This window comes from Myotis daubentonii, chromosome 1, assembly GCF_963259705.1.
Source record: "Myotis daubentonii chromosome 1, mMyoDau2.1, whole genome shotgun sequence".
Taxonomy (NCBI): Eukaryota; Metazoa; Chordata; class Mammalia; order Chiroptera; family Vespertilionidae; genus Myotis; species Myotis daubentonii.
The window spans coordinates 190504490-190529862 of NC_081840.1; the positions used below are offsets into that span (position 1 = coordinate 190504490).

Here is a 25373-nt window from a genome sequence, read left to right on the forward strand (position 1 = left end):
TGTAGCACCCTGGTGGAGTCCTATCCGTCCCGAGTGTGGGGTTCTCAATGGGGGGGGGGCTTACCTAAGGGAATCCTGTTCCAGGGGTTCCCAAAGGTGTGGACGGAGTCGGCGAAGACTATCCACCCTCTTCCTACGGTGGAGTCCGATCCGTCCCGAGTGCAGGGCGCTTACCTAAGGGGTCCCTGTTCGGGCGCCATATGCCGGGGTCCAACCCCAGCGGGTCCAGGGGTCCCCAAAGGTGTGGACGGAGTCGGCGAAGAAGGAATGACACAGGGACTTCTCCAGCCAGGTTTGGTCGCCATGTTCTAGTCAGGTTCTCTTGCCATGTTCTATAGTCAGGTTCAGTCCAGGGTCTATTGCCATGTTCTCTCCAGCGAAGTTCTTCTGTCTCCAGGCTCCGTGTAGGTTCTGTCTTCTGAATTCTGTCTCATGAGTTCTGTGTTCTGAGTTCTGAGTGTTTCTGTCTTGTTACAACTGTATTTATACCAGTTGATTCAATCCTATCAATCTCTATTACAAAGGTTAGAGCGTTTCTTATCTCCATTCCAGGGAGAAAAGATTATGTAGTTTAAGCATGATTGTTCGTAGTTAAAGGGATTAATTACCCGCCTGGCACTTAGTTGAGGGGTTTTATTCCCTCCCTAACTTCAGGGGAAAATCCCTACCTGGGGATTCAACCTTTCTCGGAGAGGTGACCTTGGTTAAAACACAGCGCCAAGAAGGTGAGCAAACATATTAAGAACCGTATGCCATATATGCCAGGTCCCTTGAAACAGCAAGGATGGACCGGCTCCCGGCAAATTCCCCCTTTTTTATTTTTTAAAAGCAAGCATTAAAAAGAAAAACCTGAAACGCTCTCTTATATCCATTTTAAGAGTAGGATTGGCGCTTTCCGCTATTACCTGAGTCCTGATCTATCATCCCAGGGAGAGCTTGCCAATCCTGCACTTTCCCGGGGTGGAAAGGCTGCAGTGGGGTTAAGGATAAGGCTCCTTGGGCCTACCTTCTCCCATGCCTCTACATTTACCTTTCCGGCACCTTTCCTTCCTCAGAAAAGCATGGACGTATTTCTCGTATAAAATGTTCTGTCTGACTGGGAGTAACCTTAATTCCTCTGTTAACAAGCATATATGTTAAAAGATCAATACGGAGTCTTTTTTCTTTAGACTCAGTATGGCACATCTTCTCAATCTAAGAATCAATACAGAGTCTTCTTTCTTTGGACTCAGTATGGCACATCTTCTTAATCTAAAGATCAATACAGAGTCTTCTTTCTTTGGACTCAGTATGGCACATCTTCTCAATCTAAGTTCTGTACTATCCACCTTCTTACCCTACTTATCCTCTATAGGGGGGTCTGTAGCACCCTGGTGGAGTCCTATCCGTCCCGAGTGTGGGGTTCTCAATGGGGGGGGGGCTTACCTAAGGGAATCCTGTTCCAGGGGTTCCCAAAGGTGTGGACGGAGTCGGCGAAGACTATCCACCCTCTTCCTACGGTGGAGTCCGATCCGTCCCGAGTGCAGGGCGCTTACCTAAGGGGTCCCTGTTCGGGCGCCATATGCCGGGGTCCAACCCCAGCAGGTCCAGGGGTCCCCAAAGGTGTGGACGGAGTCGGCGAAGAAGGAATGACACGGAGACAGTGTTCAGTTGATCAGCAGCCTAGCCAGGATCTCTAGCCCGGATCTCCAGAGAGGTTCTGCTTCGGATATCCAGCGAGGTTCTGTAGCCATGTTCCCTCGCTAGGTTCTCCAGCCAGGTTCTGTCCAGGCTCTCCAGTCAGGTTCAGTGTCCAGGTTCCAGTCAGGTTCTCCTGCCAATCTCTGTAGTCAGGTTCAGTCCAGGATCCCTTGCCATGTTCTCCCGCTAGGCTCTGTCTCTAGGCTCCGAGGCCAGTCCCTCTCCAGGATCCTCCGGCATGCTCTCTCCAGCGAAGCTCCCCCGTCTCTAGGCGCTGTCTTCTGAATTCTGTCTCCTGAGTTCTGAGTTCTGAGTTCTGAGTGTTTCTGTCTTGTTACAACTGTATTTATACCAGTTGATTCAATCCTATCAATCTCTATTACAAAGGTTAGAGCGTTTCTTATCTCCATTCCAGGGAGAAAAGATTATGTAGTTTAAGCATGATTGTTCGTAGTTAAAGGGATTAATTACCCGCCTGGCACTTAGTTGAGGGGTTTTATTCCCTCCCTAACTTCAGGGGAAAATCCCTACCTGGGGATTCAACCTTTCTCGGAGAGGTGACCTTGGTTAAAACACAGCGCCAAGAAGGTGAGCAAACATATTAAGAACCGTATGCCATATATGCCAGGTCCCTTGAAACAGCAAGGATGGACCGGCTCCCGGCAGGTTGCCTCCTGTACGTGCCCCAACAAGGGTCAGGGATTGAGCCTGCAACCAAGGTATCAGTCCTTGACCAGAATTGAACCTGGGACCCTTCAGGTCTAACCTAATTCCTTTTAACATCAAATTAACATTCCATAATATTGAAACACCATAGTTTATTTAACCATTAGTTTACCAATTAATAATTTGTTTCCATTTTTTTGCTTTTGCAAACTTTATAATAAAACATCTTCCTATATTTTTATCTGATTACTTGTGCCAAGATAGATATCTAGATAGATACCTAGATGTGAAACTAATTGGTAATGGAAAATGTAGTTTTAAAATTAAATAGATGCTGCCAATTGCTCTTTAAAAGTTCTTACCTCACTTTAATGCCTACTATCAACATATGAGAGCCCATTTCTCCACATGCTTACCAAATATTGAAATAATATTTTTAATTTTAGTGTGATTTATTATTGCTTTAATGTATACTTCTATAATTATTAATGGATGATATTGAGTATTATTTTATATGCCAATTGAATACCCATATTTCTTCTGGGAACACTGCAAATCCTATTTACATTTAATATTGAGTTATTAAATGTTTTATTAACTTTTAGAATGTCTACATATAGTTTGGTTGTTCATCATTTATTTCAAAGGTATAATTTATTTACTAAACATATATTGGATACTAAATACTCTGATGATTATGAAGAAAGACAGATATATAAGATACAGTCCATGCCTTCAAAGTTCAAGCAGCTTATACTTTCATATGGGTTATAGAACCACCCCACGGACAAATTTAAATAGGAAACAGTATAACATAGAAGATGATTAAATCCAAAATGAGTACTGACAATGGTACTTAGAGGCCAGAAAAAGGAAGTGGCAATTAGGTTGGACTATGAAGCAAGAATAAACATTGGGTGGGTAAAAATGTCAATCCTGAGAGTATTAAACAGCACAAATAAAAGGATGGAGGGTGGAAAGCACTTCTTTTTAAGAAATGGAACTGTGAGAAATGGCTCAAGTAAAGTCAATCTTTAGGTAAAATCATTGTTAAGATAATACAATGTCCTGGGCATTGTGCCAAGCACTTGGTGTATTAGTATATGGTGTTAATCGATGCAACAACTTTACAGGTATGCTATTGTTAGATAGCAGTTTTACCCATGAGGAAGCTGAAGCTCAGAGATACACACATATGACACAGCTAGTTACTAGAGGAACTGAAATTGGAATAGAAATCAAGCCCTTTCTGTTACACCTAACTACTATGGAACAACATGGATAAAAGAAGATGCCATTCTAAAGAGACTTGAACATCAACTGAAGAAGTTTATATTTAATCCTAAAAGCAATTTAGATTTTTGAAGATGGAGAAATGTCATGACAATTAGTATCATAATTCAGTTGTCTATTCAAAAGCTTCCTCCTCAGAGAGACCTTTCTGGACCTCACCCCCGTGTCCCCCCATCCCCCCCCCCCCCCCCACACACATACATGACTTTCAAACCAATTACTCTGCTTTGTTTTCTTTATAGCATGTATAAATATCTTGTACTAAATTATATATTTTCTCTTTTCTTGAGTGTTTGTACTTCCCATTCAAGTGTTAGCTTCATGAAGGCAGGAACTTTATTATAGCCAGCGTTGTATTTCCATTACTAGGGACAAAATGCAGCCTCAGGAAGTACATGACAAATAGTTGTTAAATAAATGAATGGAGCGAGTGAATGGTTAAAAATATGAAAGATGGTGCTAAGAATCTAGATATTTATATGCAAAATATCTAAATTACCTCCTAATGTTTTGTTTTTGTAAAAATTTTGTTACTCGAAAATTTACTCCATATTTACTTAGTAACATAACTCTTGACTAGGTCAATTAGTTCCATTTCTTATAAAGAATTAAAAAGGGAGACATATGTAATACTCTTTGCAATAAATACTTCAAGCAATAAAAAAAAGAATTACCAAAATAGAACTGATGTTTCTTACACCAAAAACTACTTCTACCTGTAAATCTATTTCTATATAGTTATGTGCAGAGTCCCAGTGAGAGTTTTTAGATTAAGCATGTTATAAATGAGTAATGCTTGCTGAATTATTGTATTAAAAACACACAAAAAAACAACAGCAATGCATATTTAAGTCATTTGTCAAAGACTGCTCTGGTGAGTGGAGTTGGTTTCACCGAGGAAGAGTTCTGCATCATAAAAGGAATGGATGGAATCTGAGTCAGAGCACTGATTCACGAATATGTGGTGGCATTTCTTGGGCGGACCTCTCAGGCAACCAATCCAAATGATGTCTGCTGTCTTTTTCTAAGTATACAACTCAAAGAGTGATTTTCAGTTCTTCCTTTAACCACAGATGCACAGCTGTCACCAACACTTGTTAAACAAGTTTCTTTTTAATTACCCTCTGCTATTGCACCCAACCCTTAAAATCCCAGGTATCATTGTGGTTAGCACATTTACCTGAGAACCACTGATCAGGACAAAAGAAGTGCAGAAGTTTCCTTTATTGCTATTGACATCAACAGCTAATATATCGGCACATTATGTATAGGTAAGTGGAGATTTGCTCGCCTAAAATTCCGACAAAAATAAAACTAAACTATTTCCTCAATATGACCCCCACCCAAGGACTGTAGTAAAATAATTGAGTTTAGGAGGAGTTTGTAATTTTTCCACAGACTTTTAAAGTTCCTGCCTGGAGACAACTCTATCACACACACATATTTGTTTTAGAATCTGTAGTTTTGTGCAGTGATTCAGGGAGTGCTTCAGAAAGGTGACATGCAGCTTAACAGATGTGTGACTTGTAAAATGGAAAAGAGGAAACAAAGATAATTTTTTTTCTCATAAATCAAATGTTAAATTGTTATTGGTGGTGATCATGATTATGAGTTAATTGTTTTTTAACATTTTGTGCTTTTTAAAGTGCTATCATAAATATTGCCTTGAATCTTATAGTATTATTGCTTCATAGCTGTTTTTTTTTGTAGAATCATATATAAAATCTGAAAAGTCTGTCACTTTTAAGCAGCTATTTAATCATGTATTTTTATCTGTAAAATAATCATGAATTAGAATGGTTTAATTATGTATAAACATGTGCTTTTTATTTTTATCGTGTATCTAACTAGATAATTATTATGTGAAGTAAACAATGATAATTAATGTCATTTTAAAAGTTTACTTTTAATTCACAAAACATTTTCATAAAAATGCATGCAAAATAGCAAAATTAAGTAAAACTAATTATAAAATATTTAATGTTCAGGTAACTGTGTAATATGAATGCGTACCTTATACAAATATTTCTCTAAAAATGTTCATCTTGAGCCAATAGTTGAGCCATTTAAGACACACACACACACACACACACACACACATTTATTTATTTTACAACATCAGTATTCGCATAAAATGTTATTAGGAAGATTATACTCACTATAATAAGATATAGTAAGAATATTTTTTCTTGAACTAAAGTAAATATTTTTAATTAAAGATGTTATATTACTCCTACCCTGATGTTTTCTTATTAATCTCAGCTCTGCTATATCAGCAAAAAAAAAAAAAAAAAGTAATCATACACATTTAGCAGTAGAGAGGAAACACAATTGCTTTGTTTTGTTTTGCCTATAATACAGTCATCACTTTTATGCTGGGTGGGTGATTTTCTTTTTACTCATAGGCCACCTCCTTCATCTCCTTCAACATTTTGATACTTGTGTGAACTCCCACCCTAAAAGATTTCAAAGGATTAACCCATTGTTCCTAAGCATTCCTAGTTACCTAGGAAAGCTTTAAACCCCAATTCAGTGGTTAGCTGCTCAGAGTGAGCCATTAATCTGATTATCAGGAAGAGCTTGAGTGGATTTGGCAACATGGTTGATTCTGCAGGTGCATTTGAAGAGACCTTAGTCAAGCCTGTGGTTGGACTTGGCTGCCAGAATGATGAACACCAAGAGAAGAAAAGGAACACTGGGAGTGAAAATCAAAACTTCAAAACCACATTTTATCAATTCCATTTTTTAAAATTACAGTTAGTCTTACAGGATAAAATGGGAAAAATCTCAAAAGAAAGCTGTGTTCTAGATGCTTGCCAAGGTAGCTTGCCAAAGTAGTTCATGGTCAGAAGTTTTTAATAACAAGATATAATTAATATTCTGTATGCTCTTTCAGTAAGTTCTCTTATGTGATTTTTTTTCAGAAGAATTTGTAGTATGAACTACAGAAAGATTGGCTAAGTAGCTGAGAGATTTTTCTGCCTGGGAAGTCTGTCACTTTTAAGCAACTATTTAATCGGTGTAATAGTTTGTAAGATCTTTAGGTTATGAGCTAAAGATTGCTACAACCCAGAGGAGCATCTGAGCTCGTAACAAGCAATAATCAAAGTGGACAAAGAGGAGAGGAAGTGTAAATATACAATTCTGGACTGTTTTCAATGAAGGACAGTTGAAAATGAGGATGCTATTTTAGTTCTTTTTCAAACGATTGTGTCTAAATGAATTCTAAGACATCTTATTTGATTAAATTTTAATAGATTTAAATTTACTTATGTTCTTATATGATACAAGTTCTTAAACTGTAGAAATAAGAGAAAAAATTTCACAAATCTATATGAAGGTAAATATTTAAAGATAAAACTAGTCAATATAAGAAATGTATAAATATAATCCTCAGTTAAGACACTATTAAGGAAAAAAAAAGAGTAAGAGTTCATGGGAGAAAGAAAAGTATAAAGAAAGGGTGTGGACTAAGGGTGTAGAGAACCAAGCAGTGAGCAAAGCAGTTTTGGTGGAGCTGAATGCTTATGTTATGAAGTAAGTGCTAACATATCAATGAAGGGTGAACAATATTTTGAATTTGACACTTAAGAAAGAAGCTGACAATTTAAAGTCTTTTGAGAGACTTCAAACAATATGACTGTGCAATTCAAGAAATGTCTGAAAAATCAAGAAATTAGTTGTAGTTAGAATGGAAACAAATCTCTGTCTTAAAAAGAGAAATACCAGTTTTGCATAATATTTCATACAGCATGCACTAAAATACACTAATCTAGCTTCACAGCTTTGTTTCTTTCCTATTTTTGGATGACTCTTCAGTTGATATCCACAACTATCAATCTGATATCTATCGATATCAGATTAACTATCGATCTGATATCTCTAGTTGTATACTGAAAATTTAAATGTCTCTCAAACTCAAGATATAAAATACTTATCATTTTTATCCTCAAATTACCTCTTCTAGGCTTCATTTACTCTCCTTTAATTCTTGAGATAAAGACTTATGTCATCTTTAACATATTCCCATCTTTTACCAATATAGCTAACTAATTACAAAGTTCTGACAAATATTATATTGTAATCTTTCTCAAATTAATCACTTTTTTCCCTTGCTACCACCATCCAGGACTCCATCGCTACGTTCCCATAGATTACAGTAGTCTCTTTACTCATTGGTCCTCTCATTTTTCTCCCTCCTTTAAACTATCATCATGCAGACTACTTGCAGATTCATCTTCTTAATCACCACATGTCTTCATGATAGTTATGGCTCTCCTGATTAGTACTGAAGGCTTTCCACAAACTGTATTCCTCTGATCTATCTTTCTATCCTTCATGATCTAGTTGTCCTTAATATCCCTTGCCTTCATGCATTCACTTCTTCAAAAAGTATTATCTATAATGTGCTAGACACCACGCTATTCCCTAAGTATAAAACAAAAATAATGACATGGCCCCAGACAACAACATGGTCACAACTATAAGTAAAATGATATCCATATAAAAATAAAAACTACTTTCAATGTAGACACATAATAGGCTGGGCCATGGAAGACGTCAGTGAAGAGGAGATGACAGAGTTGAGTAATAAAGTTTGAGTGTAATCTCACTGGGTAGACTTGAGGTGAGCATTTTAGGTAGAAGGTCAGAATGTGCAAGGATATGGAAACGTGAAAGAGTTGGGTTGTCCATGGAACTCGGGGTAGTTTGAAATGACTGGCACATAGATTAGAAACAGGTGGAAACACAGGTTTAAAAGTGAAATGAGATGGTGGAGAGGTTGGCATATGACAGGGGCATAGTTATTTATAGAACTATGAAGAAAAAGCAGAGTGTAGGGTACAGATAAAGAGTTCAAAAATATAATAATGGTGTTGTAAATATTCTCCTCTAATGCCTGGTTGTTTCTCAGTAGCCTAGGAAATAAGGCTATCAGCTAAGACTGAGGATGGACCAGATAGTGCTGGAGGTTTGAGGAAAAATAAATGTGAAATAGTTTCAAAGAGAGTAAAAAAAATTGTGAGGATTAAAATTTTTTTTTTCTCTTGAAAACATCAACACAATTAATTTTGATCTGAAATCCAATATATCATAAACACTGCCCCTGATGTTGACATGGTTAAGTGAGAATCTGCAGCACCAGGAGTATTAAAGTGCAAATTCTCAGGCCCTTTTAAGAATCTGAATTCATTAGATCTGAGGTACGATATGCTAATCTGCATAGTTAATAAACACTCCCAGGTGTGTCTGGCTAAGGTCATTCTCCAATCACACTTGGAGGAGACCCACCATATAAGACAAAATATCAATACCTTTGTTTGACATCAAAGGTGGTTCTTGTTGTTGCCTCTCTGTTGATGTCAGGATTCTCTAAAGAAACACAACCTAGTTTTGCAGCTAGGAATTATGAGCAGCAAAGTCTCCTGAAACACCGAGGTGGCATGGGAAGTTCTGCACAGGAACCAGCACAAGTATCGGAAGTTTTTGGAGACTGCAGATCAGTTTGAAGAACTATGACCCTCAGAAGGACAAACACTTCTTGGGCACTGTTAGTCATAAGTCCACTCCCCACCCCAAATTCTCTGTATGTGTTCTGGGGGAGCAGCAGCACTGTAATGAGGCCAAGGTGTTGGATATCCCCCACATGGATATCAAGGTGCTGAAGAAACTCAATGAGAATAAGAAACAGGTCAAGTTGTACCATGCCTTTTTGGCTTCAGAGTCTCTGATCAAGCAGATCCAATGAATCTGGGGCCCAGGACTGAATAAGGTTGGCAAGTTGCCTTCATTGTTGACCCACATGAGAACATGGTGGCCAAAGTCAATGAGGTGAAATTCACAATCAAGTTCCAGATGAAGAAGATGCTGAGTCTGGTAGTGGCTATTGGCCACGTGAAGATGACAGGTGAGCTTGTGTACAACATCCACTTAGTTGTCAATTTCCTGGTGTCATTGCTCAAAAAGAACTGGCAGAATGTCCCGGCTTTGTATATTAATAGCACCATGGGCTACCCCAGCACCTGTACTAAGGCCCAGCTTAACAAACCATATTGCTACTGTTAAAAAAAAGAAAATAAAAAATAAACAGAACCTATAGGACAGGGGTGGGCAACCTTTTTGTGAGTGCATGCCAAAACCAGCAAAATCTCTGACTCAAAGTTCTTCTGTATGCCAACACTAATTTTTTGAGAACATGTTACTCCTACTTGATATCTCTTAAGTTGTACGTATGTGAAGAACCTTGAAGAAATAATAAAATTCATTTGAGCAACAAAAACACAGTATATGATGATGAAAAATACATTTATTTTTTAATGTATACACGTACACTGATAGTCCGACAGAAAACTTTATGACTCCGTTTGATATCATCAGTGGGACTTTTGCTGCTGCATCACTGATGACAGAGATTTTACATCAGGTTTACATCTTTTGACCTTCAGAGATATGCACAAGCTACTACTTTTATCTGTCAGGCTACTCCTATTACGAGACTTGACAAAATTCATCACTGAGAACAAAGATTCACAAGCATATGTCGATGAAACCAAAACACTGGTCGGATCTAGGAAGGCAGGGAGAGTTAAGGCAGAGGCATAGAAATTGCTCTTCCCCTCTCTCGTCAATTCATGTCTATGGTCTTTAAGATAACTTGTTATGTAAAATTATTTATTTATCTAAGATGCACCTACACTGAATTTATCTGAAAAATAAAAAAAGTAGATGTCAAGAAAAAAATTGTAAATGGAAGATTATAAGAGAGGTTTTCGCGTGCCAGCAAAAGTTACTGGCATGCCATGTTTGGCACACGTGCCAGGGGTTGCCCACCCCTGCCAGAGGATATCTCTTTTTCTAGATAGATGATAGATAGATAGATAGTTAGATAGATAGATAGATAGATAGATAGATAGATAGATAGATAGATAGATTATAGATAGGTAGATCCTATTGGATATAATACATTATATATATCTATATACATAAATTTTTATTTATCTATCTATATAGCACTCATCATATCTATCTAATCTATCATCTAGCTAGCTAGCTAACTATCATCTGGAGAGTGAGAGATTTTATTTTAAGGAATTACTTAACAAAGTTGTGAAATTGGAAAATATGAAATTCATAGGACAAGTTGGCAGGCTGCAAACTCAAGTAGGATTTCCATGTTACACTCCCAGGGCAGAATTCCTTCTTCTTCCAGAAACCTCAGCTTTAGCTGGGCCATGGAAAACTTTATCTGATTGGATGAGGCTGAATTATCTCCTTTATTATTGAGAGTAATCTTTTTGTTAGGTCAACTGATCATAAAAGTTTATCACAGAATATCTTCACAGCAAAATGTAGACTAGTGATTGACTAAACAACTTGGGACCAAGCCTAGCCAAAGTTGACATAAAATTAATCATCATGCTGCAAGAAAATGGAATTGCTGGCTATTCTTTGAGCACTACATGTTGTTTCCTCTTCTTAGACATGTTTCCATGCCTCTTTGTCTGGAAAGTTCTACACATATTTCAACTTAAGCAGTGGCTCTCAACACATACCAGTATTTATCCAATATAATAAAACCCTAATATCGACAGAACAGCGGAATGACTGGTTGCTGTGATATGCACTGACCAGCAGGAGGCAGACACTCAACGCAGGAGCTGCCCCCTGGTGGTCAGTGTGCTCCCACAGGGGTGCACCACTCAGCCAGAACCTGGGCGCATGGCTGGCGAGCACAGAGGCAGTGGCGGGAGCCTCTCCCGCCTCCACTGCAGGCGGGCAGTAAGGAGTGAGGGGTCCTGGACTGTGAGAGCCCCAGACGCAAGAGGGATGTCCACCTGCTGGGGATCAGGCCCAAGCAGGTAGGTGGACATCCTCCAAAGGGTCAGAGACTGTGATAAGACACAGGTTGGACTGAGGGACACTCCCAGTGCACGAATGTCATGCACCAGGTCTCTGGCTGTATAAATGAAACAGTGAAAATATCTTATTTGTTGTAGGTTGATTATATCATGCTTGTCTATAAAAAATCGTTTTTTGAATTATATCCATAAACAAACTAATAAGAGAGATGAACACTGCTTTGACCCAATATAGCACTTCACATTTGTGTGTGTTTTATATATAATCAACACTAATAAAAGAGAAAAATGGTAATTGGTGTACGACGATACCCTTTTCATTGGCTAATCAGGGCTATATGCAAATTAACTGCCAACTAAGATTGGCAGTTAACTGCCAACTAAGATTGGCAGTTAACTGTCAACAAGATGGCGGTTAATTTGCATATGTAGGCACAATGCAGGGAGGCGAAAGGGAAAGCAGGAAGAAGCCCCCTGCCACTGACAGTGATTGGAAACCCAGGGGGGAGCTAAGAGCTGGGGGGCAGGGCAAAGGCGGCCCTAGGGCCGCCTTTGCCCTGCTCCCCAGCCATGATCGGAGAATCAGGTGCCTTTTCCACCCTGGCCAGTGATAGCAGGAAGTAGGGGTGGAGCCAGCGATGGGAGCTGGGCACGGTCGAAGCTGGCAGTCCCAGGAGCTAGGGGTCCCTTGCCTGGGCCTAAAGCGGAGCCCACGATCGCGGGGCCGCTGCAGCTGTGGGTCCCCGCTGCCTGGGCCAGACGCCTTAGCCAGAGGCATCCTGCAGGGGCAGGGGCGGAGCCCGCGCAATCGCGGCGCCCCCCGCTGCAACTGCAGGTCCCCGCTGCCCGGGCCCGACGCCTAGGCCAGAGGCGTCAGGCCTGGGCAAGGGGCCGATCCTGCGATTGGAGGGTGATGGGGGTCAACGCCTGAGGGCTCCCAGTATGTGAGAGGGGGCAGGCTGGGCTGAGGGACACTCCCCCCCCCCCCACACACCCAGTGCACGAATTTCGTGCACCAGGCCCCTAGTAAGGAAATAATAAATAAGATAGGCTTATGATCATAGTTTAAGAATTATGATAGGCTTAGGCATTAAGAACTTCTAAGACATTTCAATTCTCCACCCCTCTTCCCCTGCAACCTGGCAAGCTGGTCACTTACTGATACCAACTTTATCACTATCCACTGATCATGGGAAGGAACTAGATGCTAAGTATAGATAATTTGGCACACCAATCATCAAACTCCTGAGAAATAATTTCATAGCACAGATCCAGAGAGGTTTGCTTATAAAGGTAAGCTCATGGACTTTCTTTCTTCCCTCCCCTCTTTATTCTCTCTCTCTCTCTCTCTCTCTCTCTCTCTCTCTCTCTCTCTCTCCTCTTAAAATGTCTTTTGCTATTACTGTGCCTAAATTGTGGAGCTTCTAGATATGAGCAAAAGGAAAAACAAATATTTAGAATGACTGATTTTTTAAATATGTCCTTCATATGTATGTCCTTTTCTTTCAGACCAGTCACAACTTCCCGTACATCTTTGCCATTATGGATAATTGCCCTTATTGTGTTTGGAGTGTTGGCAATCCTGGGAATAACTATTGGTCTCCTGGTTCATTTTCTGGTAGTAGGTTGGTAAAATATACATTTTTACTCATTACAGTTTGTTGTAAACTTTATTTCCATTTCTACAAAAAAAAGAGGAGACAATTGCAAGCAATGAACTATCTCTATTTAAAATGTTTTTTTCTGGGATCACAGATAGAAGAATATACTAGATATGAAAGCATAGCTACATATTTGATAGGCAGAAAAAGTGCTCTATCAAGATGGTATCATATATGTTATTTATAATTAAAGCATTACTTATTTTATGTGAAGAAGATAAAACAAATAATATTGCATTTTGACTAATTTTTATTCCTAATAAAATATTAATATAAAAATCCCTTTAACATAGATAAAAGACTTTGAAAACATGAGGATAGTTGGAGTTACTATTAGAAATAATGTTTTGACTGTAGACAATATTGTATTTATATCCTGCTATGAAAGACAAAAAAAATCATCATACTCCTCATTTTTCTCCCACACTTCCCTGCAATTTATAAGCAATATTATTATTATTTTACATTTTCATTGTTTATAAAACTTCTTTCTGGTCTGTAATCATAATCACTACAGTTTTTTTAGTTTTGAATATGCTTACCATTAACCATTTTTCCATGACCTTGGCATGATTGGATTTTCCCCCTACAAAGTTATATATACTCATAATTTAGAGTCTAACTGGCAGAGCTTTTTATAAAAAATGCAGATCCTCCTCCCCTATTTCCAGTTTCTCAGAGGCAACCACTTTCAACTCTTTAAGTTGATTCATAATATTGTTATGTTCTAATTTTTCAATTATTGGTTTTATCTATTCACTTTATACTATGGAATATGAGGATTCTGTGCTCATTCACATCCTGGCTACATAGCAATTCACTTGGGATTTTACTTCAGTAACATCTTGGGGATTACTTTCAATTGTCTGTTGGACTTAATTTTCTAATGCCTGTATTCCATATTTTCTTTTTATTATTTTATGTACTCAGTTATGGTGGAGTATATATTCTACTCTAGGAGCTTTCTGAGAAGTATACGTTTTTGACAACTTGCATGTCTGAAAATGTCTTAATTCTATTCTGAACCTTAATAAATAGTATAGAAATTTTGTATAAAAATCCTCACCTGAGGATATATTTATTCGTTTTAGAGAGAGGAAGGGAGAGAGAAAAAAACATTGATGTGAGAGAAACATTGATCACCTACCGTACCCACTCTCACCAGGGATCAAACCTGCAACCTAGTACATGCCCTGACTGAGAATTGAACTCGCAACCTTTTGGTGTACAGGATGATGTTCCAACCAATTTAGCCACCCAGCCAGGGCTCCTCTTCCATTTCTTTACTGAGTCCTCCAGATTTTCTTCTTCACTAAATTGTATATTTTGAGCTCTTTATTCTATAATATCTTTAAGACAATGGGAAGTGCTAGTAAAAGCTTTCCTTTGTTTCATGATAATTATAAAAAGCTTCTTACTGGATCCTTTGTAATTATTATTTACTCTTTTTGATTTGGACAAGACTATTTTCAAAGGATTATTGTGGGAAGTGAGTCTAGGGGTGGCTCATAGGCTAAGGGAGTTTGGAGCTTATATTTTGGTTTGTCCGCTCAAATGTTCTCTTATTCAGTCTGTTATTTTTCTTTAACACTGGGGCACACTTACCTTCAGTTTTTAACGCTTAAGAATCCAGGGTTGCCCTGAGGATAGTTCCTTAATTTACACTCTCTGAATTATGGCAGAGGGATTTTGACTTCTTCCTTTCACCCCAGCTTAGCTCCAGCAAGTTGCCTCAGCTGGGAGATTAGACCACATATAATAAAAATGTCACAGTAGTATGGTTTCACTTTTATTTTCACTGCTGTCATTCTGCAGTGTCAAACTAAGTCTCTACAGAAATATTCCTTATCTTTTTCTAGAATCTGAAGTCTTATTACTAGAATCATAGAATCATTGAGAACTTTTAGAAAAATCTTTATTCATCTCAACTTGTGAAGAGGTGACTCTCTGCTCTATATCCTTTCTCACCTTAGTGTATATTTCAGTTTTTGTCATATTTGCTTCATAGTTTTTTATTTGGAGTCATGGCTGTTTTCTCTTTTTCCCTTCAACTTAAGCCCTCCACCTTTTTTTCTTCCCCCCTTCCCAAATCTGGAATTAAAAACAGGAGAAAATAGAAGTGTTTATACTCTGACAGCTTCAAATATATATGTTCTCATGATTGATGCTTAAACTATGTTATTAAATAGAGAACTCCTAGTATAAACGAATCCCCCAAAATGACAACAGCATGTGTTTGTGTAAGTTTTCTTTACAGAAATAAGTTATAAGTAACCAAGACATGCAGAAATTATAAAACATGTTCCTTCTTTCTGCCCCTTAGTCCATCTTTCTCAATTGCTATTGGTATTTGAACCAATAGAGCTGGGAATGTTAATCATAAAGTCTAAGTAAGCCTTATCAATACCTCATCCCTAAGGGGTTATTTTCATCTCATCAGGTACCAACAGAGCACAATGGCTGTATGCACAGTGGCCTCAGCATAGTGAGCAATCCCAGTGGCCCATTAGGGTTGCTGCATAAAATTAAATTAAAAATATGATATTCAAGGGTTGATTTCCTTGTTCCAGAGTATGGTTTCTTAGTCTTAAATGTCTTAGACAATTATATATTCAGTTTATCCATTGTACTTGGGGAAAAATGCTCCATGCAGTTGAAATAAAAATTTGCCAATTTATTGTTTTCTACATTGAAAAATATTCATGGCTGCCTAATTGCTGTAACAGGTAACAAATATTTAGGAACCTAATCAAGAACTGAAGCATTTATTGTGAATAGTAAATTATAAAAAATGAATTTGAATACTTTCAAGGTCTACTTTTGATATTTATGGTAAAACCTAATAAACTAGCATTGCAAAACTTGGTCTCTGTAGTAAAGGATCCCTGACTTACAGATAAGCTAACTACAATTAATAATTTTCATCCATATATCATTATTTATAACCAACCCATTTTCAGCATTATATTTAGCACTTTCTGGCTTTTTTTCTCATTACCTTTCTCACTGTAAAATATTTTCACATTTATGACAGCAAAATAGTTCATATTTTATTTTAAGTATAGTATCTCCCTTCTCTGAATTCATATGTAACAATTAACTTTATCATTTAATTATCCTTATGGGTATCTCATTAGTAATGATTTAATCCTCATTGAGCCTGTGTCTTCCACAAAATAGTTTTTAAAGGCAATAATTATATTGCAAAATAAAATTAACATTTGTTTAGAGCTTATTATATGCTAGATACAGTTATACAGTATCTAACATATTCTTAGATGCTTAATATCGATTAAGATTAGAGGTAAGATACATCAGATACCAAACAGCTTAGTGTCTATGAAAATTTAGGAAGGAAATGTAATGGATTAAGTGTGGGCTTTGGACAGACCGAGTTTTGATCCTTGGCTTTCTTACTAGCTATGTGATATTGGATAAGTTACTGCATATCTCTAAGACTTCATTTCTCTGAAAAAATGGGTATACTTCATCTGGCTTTTGTAAAGTATCTTTACACAGTAAGTACTTCATAAATGGTAACTATTTATTTTAAATATATTTTATTGATTTTTTTACAGAGAGGAAGGGAGAGAGATAGAGAGTTAGAAACATCGATGAGAGAGAAACATCTATCAGCTGCCTTCTGCACACTCCCTATTGGGGATGTGCCTGCAACCAAGGTACATGCCCTTGACCAGAATCGAACCTGGGACGCTTGAGTCAGCAGGCCGATGCTCTATCCACGAGCCAAACTGGTTAGGGCAATGGTAACTATTTTTATTGTCTGACAATTGATTATTCTGGACAGAAATTTTATTTATATATGGTCCTACCTGTCTCATCAAGATGTGGCAACTCTTTATGATTTTTGTCTAATATATATCTACTTCATTCTTAGTCTTATAAATAGTTTTCACAATGCCCAGGTTATCTAATCAACCATGCCAGAAAGATTCACAGCATTTATCAATATCTAATATGAGCACAGTTCTTACTAGTTGGTATTACTATGTCATCTATATCTGGATTGTAAACCCATTTCACTTAACTAATTCTTGCATCATTTCTTTATCTCACAGAAAACACAGTCTACTACTACCAAGGTAACTTTAAGGTTCTGGATATTCCATATAATAGAAATTATGAAAGAGAGACATCACCAGAAAATAACTATCTTAGCACAATTCTTGAGACTAAGGTAAATTAGTATTTTCCTATATTTACTCATTAATTCTCTGAAATATAAATATGTTATTGGAATTTGATGTTTGACTCTATGTGTTCTCTTTAACAGATGGCTGATGCATTTCAGAGTTCTAGCATTTACAAACAATATCTCAATTCTCAAGTTATCACACTGGTGTAAGTAACTAACAGTAACATAAAACAGATCAACCCACCATAATATTATTATGCTTATAATTCTCCTATAAAAGTCTACTATAAATATGTTACAGTAATTAGCCAATGAGTTACTAATATTCAATATTGTCCTAAGCTAAGTGTCAGATTGTTCAGTATAAAACCAAAGGAAATATCAGGCAATATAACTGAGTTCATTAGACCTATTGAAAATGTTATCAATCCTTAAATTAAAGAAAATATATCCCTCTGGTGTCCTAAATTTTTATGTTCAGACAACATTATTAGATGGTCCCTAAGACTGATGTTTGATGCTCTGACATTTTTATTTAGCAGTAGCATAAACACAGGTCTTGTTTTCTCCTGTCTTCCTCCTCGCAAGTCAGCTAAGCACTTAATAGAACTGTTCTAGAGTTCTTAGGGAAAGGAACATATCTATACCATGCTTTGATATTCAGGCATCAAAGCATGGTATATCGCCACAGCAAGAAGTGAAATACCTGTGCTGTGTTCTCTGCATGTGGGTTTGGAGTAGCATGAAAAAGCAGAGGGAATCCTAGAATAGGAAATAGACAACCTGAGCTCAGCCTTTGCCACTTAGGAGCCCTAGAAACTTGGGAAAGTCACCATACCACTTTGCATCTGCTCCCCTGTCTGTGAAATGTTGATAATGACACCTACACTGCATCACCCATAAAACTGTGCTCAGGATCAAAGAAGATAATATGCATGCAACAATTTGCAAATAAACACATTTCAAATGAAGGGAATCATGCTGCTGCCTTCATCAATGCCACCAGACTGCCTACGTTTCCCCTACTTCTGGAACTCACGGAACTGCTGGAATTGCACAATAAATCAAGATTTCAACTAGCATTAACATTGAGGTTTAGGTTTAGTACTGGAAAGAAATAGAAGACTAAAATTAAAGGGCCATGTACCTCTTAGACAAAACTGCAACGACCAGAAGACTTCCTTTTTTGATACCAAGACAATCTTTCTAGTCACTTCAGCTATCTATAGGGAGGGATGGAGAGGTAGTGTCTCATTTGGCACACCCTGTGACAATAATCAAACTCTCACTCCCATGAGCTGAATGCTTCCTGGGAATGGTTATTGATTTATACGCCAAAAGACGGTAGCTCATTAGGGAGATCCAAAGCATAATAGTGTCACTTCAGACACTACCCTCAAGGATGCTTGGCAATTCCATTAGCCAAACTCTTGAGCTTCCTCTCCTTTTCCATTTCAAACAAATCTGCCTTGAGCACCACAGTCAGGTGATCTTCCTCAAGCATGATTTTTCTCAACTTCTCTTCACTGCTGGCGTTTGGCTAGCATTAAAGGCCTTCCTAAGTCCGGTCTCTTAGACACCATTGTCACTAGCTGACTGGGCAGAGGGATAGAGTGCACATGTAAAGAGCCAGGTTGTAGTCAATCGTACTGAATCTGGATCCTAGTTGAGTAGCTGTGCAATCTCGAGCACTTTAGGTAACCTCTCAGAACCTCAAGTTTTCCTTGTCTATCAAATGAATATAATGACACCTGTGCTGCAAGGTCACTGTGGAGACTAAGTGTGATAATAAATGTGATAAGCAAGTATTACGAACACAGCAGATGGCCAATAAACACCAATTAATGTCATTGCTCTCTAGTTATTCTGGAGTACTATTTCTCCTCTTCTTCGCCTGATGACATTTTCTGCTTGATGATGAAGCAGCAATAAAAATGCTTAAGGGCCAGTGTGTATGTCACCTTTTCCATGAAAATTTCTATGATCTTTTAAGTAAAAAGGGACTTATCTTTTTTTATTATTATTATCAGCAGATAAGATAAATATCTTACCACTTCTGACATATTTATTATAGTCACTTGTATACATATTTTATCTCCCTTACAAATCTGGACATTTCTTGAGGGTGGGAAATGTGTCCTAGTCACCTTTGCATGGCCCAGTTTTTTGTCTAGCAGTTGCTCAATAAATGATTAATGAATGTTTGAATAAATGATCCCAGTTCTTCTACCCTGTGCCTCAGGCCTTTCCTATTTTTCAGATTTGTAGAACTATTTATCTCCTAAAATGAATAATATAGCTGCATATATACTGTTACCGAGTAAAATGTAGTTAGAAGCATAATCCTGTGATTAAAGTGAAGGTACTGCACAGACCCCTAAAAATCAGAAGAAATCAAGATATGAAAGATCAGGCAAAAAAAGAAGGAAATGTAATTTTTTAGCAACATATGACACCTTTATGTTGTTTCCAGTCCTGATAGCAACAGCGTGACAGCACATATATTGCTGATGTTCAAGGTTCCCAGATCAATGAAGGCAAACACAAGAAGAAGAATTGAAAGCATCTTACAGCAGATGCTCAGTAACAACTCAGGAGCCTTGACTACAGATCCTAATTCTCTTAGGCTTGTGGGTAAGCTCATGTGTTAGATGACAACAGTATTGCTTTCTTCTTTTTATCTGGACACATATCACAAGCACCAGAAACAAACATGATACTCAATTTTTTTTAAAATGAATGTCATTGTTTTACATCAGAGCATTCTTCATTACTAAAAACACTCAAATGTCACACCTTAAAAGTGGTCTGGTGGGAAAAAAGCTAATTCTTATTCAAAAATGGATAGTAAACCTTTGAACAGTTCCTAGAAGTAATGGTGTGTCTTGCTATTCTTTTCAGGATCTCCTGTGGCTTTCAAAAACTGCATAGGATCTGCTCTTATGAGAGCTCACTTTTTAAAAGTTATGTTTGTATGCTAACAGGAATCAGATTCACTTGTGGGGACTTCCTGTTCTTACAAAGGAAGACACTGGTAGTTTTCACTCTAGGTGATACACAATATAATTTTAATTAAGTAGAAGGCAATCTCTCACATGGAACTATGAAGATGATACTCATATCACATTCACATACAGTAAAAGAACAATTCAAATAAACCCATGTTCTCTCCTTCCTATCGACATTTTATCCTGAGAGTGTTACTGTACCTACCATCTCACTCCATGGGTTCCAGGGCCAATGGACTAATGCCACGTATTTTATTTACCATGTCCTTTTTGTTCTTTTTCAGAAACCAATAAGGTCGATACTGAAAGGATTATCAACAACCGTAAGTTCAGATACCTTTTACTTTAAATATGTAAGACGATCTAAAACATAAGTCAAGATTTGTTACTTTTGGCCAGGCACAGGTCTACGTGCTTTACATACAACTTACTAATCCATTCTAAACCATTCTAAATTAGTTACTATCACCCCATTTTAGAGATGGGGAAACTGAAGCACAAAGAAGTGGCATAATTTGCCTAAATTCAACCAGCTTGTAAAAGGTGGGAACAGAACTCAAACCAGGGAGTATGGTTGCAGAGGCCATGGACTTAACCATGACTTTACATGCCTCCTACAGCTTTTACACTCTTCAAGTGCCGAGATGTCTTGGAGGTCCTATGGAGGTGATTCTGGGGTTGCTAGTGATTCCTATAGAGATGATTCTGTTCCTACCAGTGTAAGATATTGTCAGACAGACCATACAAGAATATCTCACTTCACTCTCAGCTTTGTCATCAAATCAACATTATTTTCCTATTCTCAATGGAACAAAACTGACTCCTTCTGACAGGCTGTGGGAGACGAGCAAGGATATCAGCTACATATGATAGAGTCAAGGGAGGTTCCAATGTTCGGGAAGGAGAATGGCCCTGGCAAGCAAGTCTCAAAATAAATGGCCGACACTACTGTGGGGCATCTTTGATCAGTGACAGATACCTGGTGACTGCAGCTCACTGCTTTCAAAAGTAAGTTCATCATGTTGCCCAGGCTAGGGGGACCAAAAGCCCTGGAACATTCCCAGTTGACCTCCATTATCGCAGTTTAATTATCGGTAGCACACCCTTTCATTCTCAAAAGTGTCCTGGAAGGTTTGGAAGATAAATGATATGGTAAACCAATCTAAGGCTTTCCTACTTTACCAATAAGAACGGGACGAGTCATTCATTCATACTATGACATATTTATCTCTCATGATTCTTATCTCATGTCACTTTATACTGCAACTACTTGTAGTTGCTAAAACACCTCATCCTATTTCATAACTCTCTCCCCCTCTTCATGGGCCTGTCCCCTTGTCATTTTGTAGTCACATGTGACTCAGCTCTATAGTTTCACCCAAAATGCTACTTTCCCCAAGAAATGGTCCATTTCCTAGTGCATGTATATAACTGTGGTCCCACTAATTATATACACAATCATTTAAGCAATCATAACTGCCTGTGTTTATGCCATCTTTCATTAGACTTAAATTTTTTGAAGGCATGGGTTTATTTTTATATATGTATCCTCATAGCCTTACATAGTGTATATTGAAAGGAGTCAAAGAAGGCTTTTAAAATTAATTTAAAAGTCAGGTTCTATCACTATTAATGGATTATCAAGGAAGGAAAAATTAATGTCATGAAAGGGGTATAATAGATGCAGATCGTATTTCTATCACTTTGAAGTAAATACAAAATGATTTTTGTTTCTTTAGGACACTAAATCCAAAAAACTATACTGTCAGCTTTGGCACCAAAGTAACTCCCCCCTATATGCAACATTACGTTGAACAAATTATTATTCATGAAGGCTACATCCCAGGCGAACATCATGATGATATTGCAGTTATACTGCTCACTGAAAAAGTTTTATTTAAGAATGATGTCCATCGAGTTTGTCTTCCCGAAGCCACACAGATTTTTCTACCAGGTGAAGGCGTTGTTGTTACAGGATGGGGAGCACTTTCGTATAATGGTAAGTCCAGGGAAATCTTAACATAGTGAGTAAGGTACAAAAGCAACAAGAGAAATTAGTGAGTTAGGTACAGAGTCAAAGACATTGTTTACCTCTGGATGCCCAGTACTCCCAGGCAACTTCTCAGAAAATGCTGCATTTGGAGCTGTGGCTTTGCAAATTGCCTTGCTTTAGAACATTCTAAGGAGACCAACTTGTGAAAACTCTCTAAGCTGGAGAACCTAAGTGAGAAAGTTCTGGTCCAAAGATGTAAAAAGAGAGACAAAGGCATAGGAAGGCAGCACTAGGAGGATGGTTCAAATTGTTCTCTGAACATTTCTTTTTCATTGGTTTTACTGCGAGAGGGCTAAGAGAGCTTTCTCATCCTAAGAATAGCAAGAGTCAAATATAGGTCTTATGCACAAAGGAAAAACCAAATTTTTCATCTTGCTCTGTTTCAGAGCAGCTCTTTTGCTGAGAATATTTACTTATTTTAGGTAAATACCCAACGATACTTCAGAAAGCACCTGTGAAGATTATCGATACAAACAGTTGTAATTCTAGGGAAGCATACAATGGTATGGTGCAGGACACGATGCTATGTGCTGGGTACATGGAAGGACATATTGATGCCTGCCAGGTAAGTCTGAACATTATTCACATTGGACTTACAAATATATGTAACTCCCTCAGCTGTGGCACTCAAGTGATTCTTCCCTATATGCAACATCTATAATAATAAAAGCATAATATGCTAATTAGACCAGACAGCCTAACGACCTTCCGGACATCATTCCAGATGTCCTTCTGGACGAAGCAGCAGGGGCAGGGGCCGAGGCAGAGGCGGTTAGGGGTGATGAGGCAGGCAGGCAGAGTGGTTAGGGGCCATGAGGCAGGCAGGCGGCAGTTAGGGGTGATCAGGCAGGCAGGCAAGTGGTTAGGGGTAATCAGGCAGGCAGGTGAGTAGTTAGGGGTAATCAGGCAGGCAGGCAGAAGGGTTAGGGGAGATCAGACAGGCAGGTGAGTGGTTAGGGGTGATGAGGCAGGCAGGCAGAGTGGTTAGAGGCAATTAGGCAGGCAGGTAGGCAAGTGGTTAGGAGCCAGGGGTCCCAGATTGTGAGAGGGATGTCCGACTGCCAGTTGCGGGATAGGGCCTAAACTGGCAATTTCCGAGGGGTCCTGGATTGCGAGAGGGTGCAGGCTGGACTGAGAGACTACCTTCCCTCTGCCCCCGTGCACAGATTTCATGCATTGAGCCTCTAGTGTGTTTATAAGTGTTTAACAAACATTTATGTTGGACTTACTCTGAGCCAAGTACAAACTGGAGTCCTTTACAAATATTAATCCTTTTAATCATGACTTTGTCATGTAGCTACTCTCATTATTATAATTTTATAGATACTGAAACGGAGGCAGAAGAAGGTAATGTAATTTGCACAAGGTCACACAGCTATTAAGTGAGAAAGCTGGCATCCAAAACGAGTAGTCTAGCATCACAGTCCATAATCTGGATCATATTTCAATAAAGAATCAGTCTTAGGTCCTAGCCAGTTTGGCTAAGTGAATAGAATGTTTGCCCATGGACAGAAGAGTCCCAGGTTTGACTCTGGTCAAGTGCACATATCTTGGTTGCAGGCTCCATCCCATACACTGTCAGGATGCATGTGGGAGGCAATCAATCTCTATCTCTCTTTTTTTCTCTCTCTTTCCCACCCTTCCATTCTCTCTAAAAAAATCAATGGAAAAAATCCTCAGATGAGGATTACCAACAAGAAAAAAGAAAATCCGCCTCAGAAAGTTTTCAATTATTTTTAGCTCATTTTTTCTTATATTTTTAGCCTCCTCATGGTTAGGGGTCTGGCTACTTTTCTCAGATAGGAAGCCCTCTATTGCAAGTTTATTAATAATATGTCTCCCAAAGCTTTCTCATGGAATTAGACCTTATAACCTATCAGTTCATGCCTTCAAGGTTCAGGTCAACTCCAAAGAGCCCCAGAGAATATATTCTGGCCAGTCACAGTTATGATTAAGGATGAAGAATGGATTTACACCATGTACCTCCCTGTGATCTTTATGAAGCATGAATCACAAACATCATCTTGGCTTTTCATACAGGGTAATTTAAGTATCTGGGAATAAATTCTCACAATGATAAATACTTTTTGTTTTATTTAGGGTGACTCTGGAGGACCATTGGTTTATCCCAATTCTCGACATATTTGGTACCTTGTTGGAATAGTGAGCTGGGGTGTAGAATGTGGAAAAATCAACAAGCCAGGTGTCTATATGCGAGTGACTGCCTATCGCAACTGGATTGCCTCCAAGACTGGTATTTAAGAGAAAAGTATCTTGTAGAAACTATCTTAGGTCATTTTAACTTATTACTCCTAAGCCTTATGTAACGTGGATTTCCAATTAGCATATACAATGATTGTTTAGAAAAAATTGTGGTCCTGAGGGAATATTTATAAACTTTAATTTTAAGCAGACGCCACAAAAGAAGAAATTTCATGTTTAGTCAAAAAAAGGCCTAAGAAAGCACTCTTATAAAAAACTGACAATTACTAATTGTTTTCTATTTCATGCACCCACATCATGAAATACAGCTCTTGGTTTTAGGCATTCAGACTTTGTAGAATTATGAAAGCATGTTTTTGTCTATTGCAAGTTACCAGGCAACACTGTGAGAGTCTGGAACCAACACCTTCTGAGAAGTGGGTTGGAATGTTCTGTATCTGCCCTCAGATCATAGTTTTTGTAGAAGGGCTGTGATTGTGAACTAAATCTTGTCAGAATTTAGGCACTAACTTAGAGTCTCTTAATTGGGTGCTAATCAACTCTTTTAGTCAAAGAATTTCACCACCAGCAAAACTGGGTGAAACAATTCAGCTTAGATTTACAGATACCAGGTGCACTAATTCTTCAATGTTGATACAGGCTTCTGTAGAAATTCTTTATTTGTAACATATATAAAAAGAAGACATGGAGATGTCTAATGTATTTTATATTCAACAATAAAGATAAATTTAAAAAAATAAAGGAAAAAAAATAAAAGTAGATTATCCTTGTTCA

At 38.1% G+C, this 25373-nt stretch overlaps 1 protein-coding gene and 1 pseudogene across 1 annotated transcript; both read left to right on the forward strand.

Moving 5' to 3' along the window:
* The first annotated feature begins 4753 nt into the window (after positions 1-4753).
* Positions 4754-25373, forward strand: LOC132218442 (transmembrane protease serine 11B-like protein). Its single transcript, XM_059669663.1, has 10 exons — positions 4754-4910; positions 13008-13123; positions 17239-17357; positions 17454-17521; positions 19789-19949; positions 20608-20646; positions 21157-21331; positions 22063-22322; positions 22799-22941; positions 24477-25373. Exons 1-10 carry the CDS (start codon positions 4903-4905, stop codon positions 24636-24638), a joined length of 1251 nt encoding a protein of 416 aa, XP_059525646.1. The 5' UTR covers positions 4754-4902; the 3' UTR covers positions 24639-25373.
* Positions 9045-9705, forward strand: LOC132212225 (large ribosomal subunit protein uL1-like; annotated as a pseudogene).

Bases quoted from the DNA above. Each gene is read 5' to 3' on its own strand.
- LOC132218442 (XM_059669663.1), top strand. The intron at 20,647-21,156 runs GTAAGTTCAGAT...TCCTTCTGACAG, and splicing joins TGAAAGGATTATCAACAACC to GCTGTGGGAGACGAGCAAGG. The intron at 21,332-22,062 runs GTAAGTTCATCA...TTGTTTCTTTAG, and splicing joins GCAGCTCACTGCTTTCAAAA to GACACTAAATCCAAAAAACT.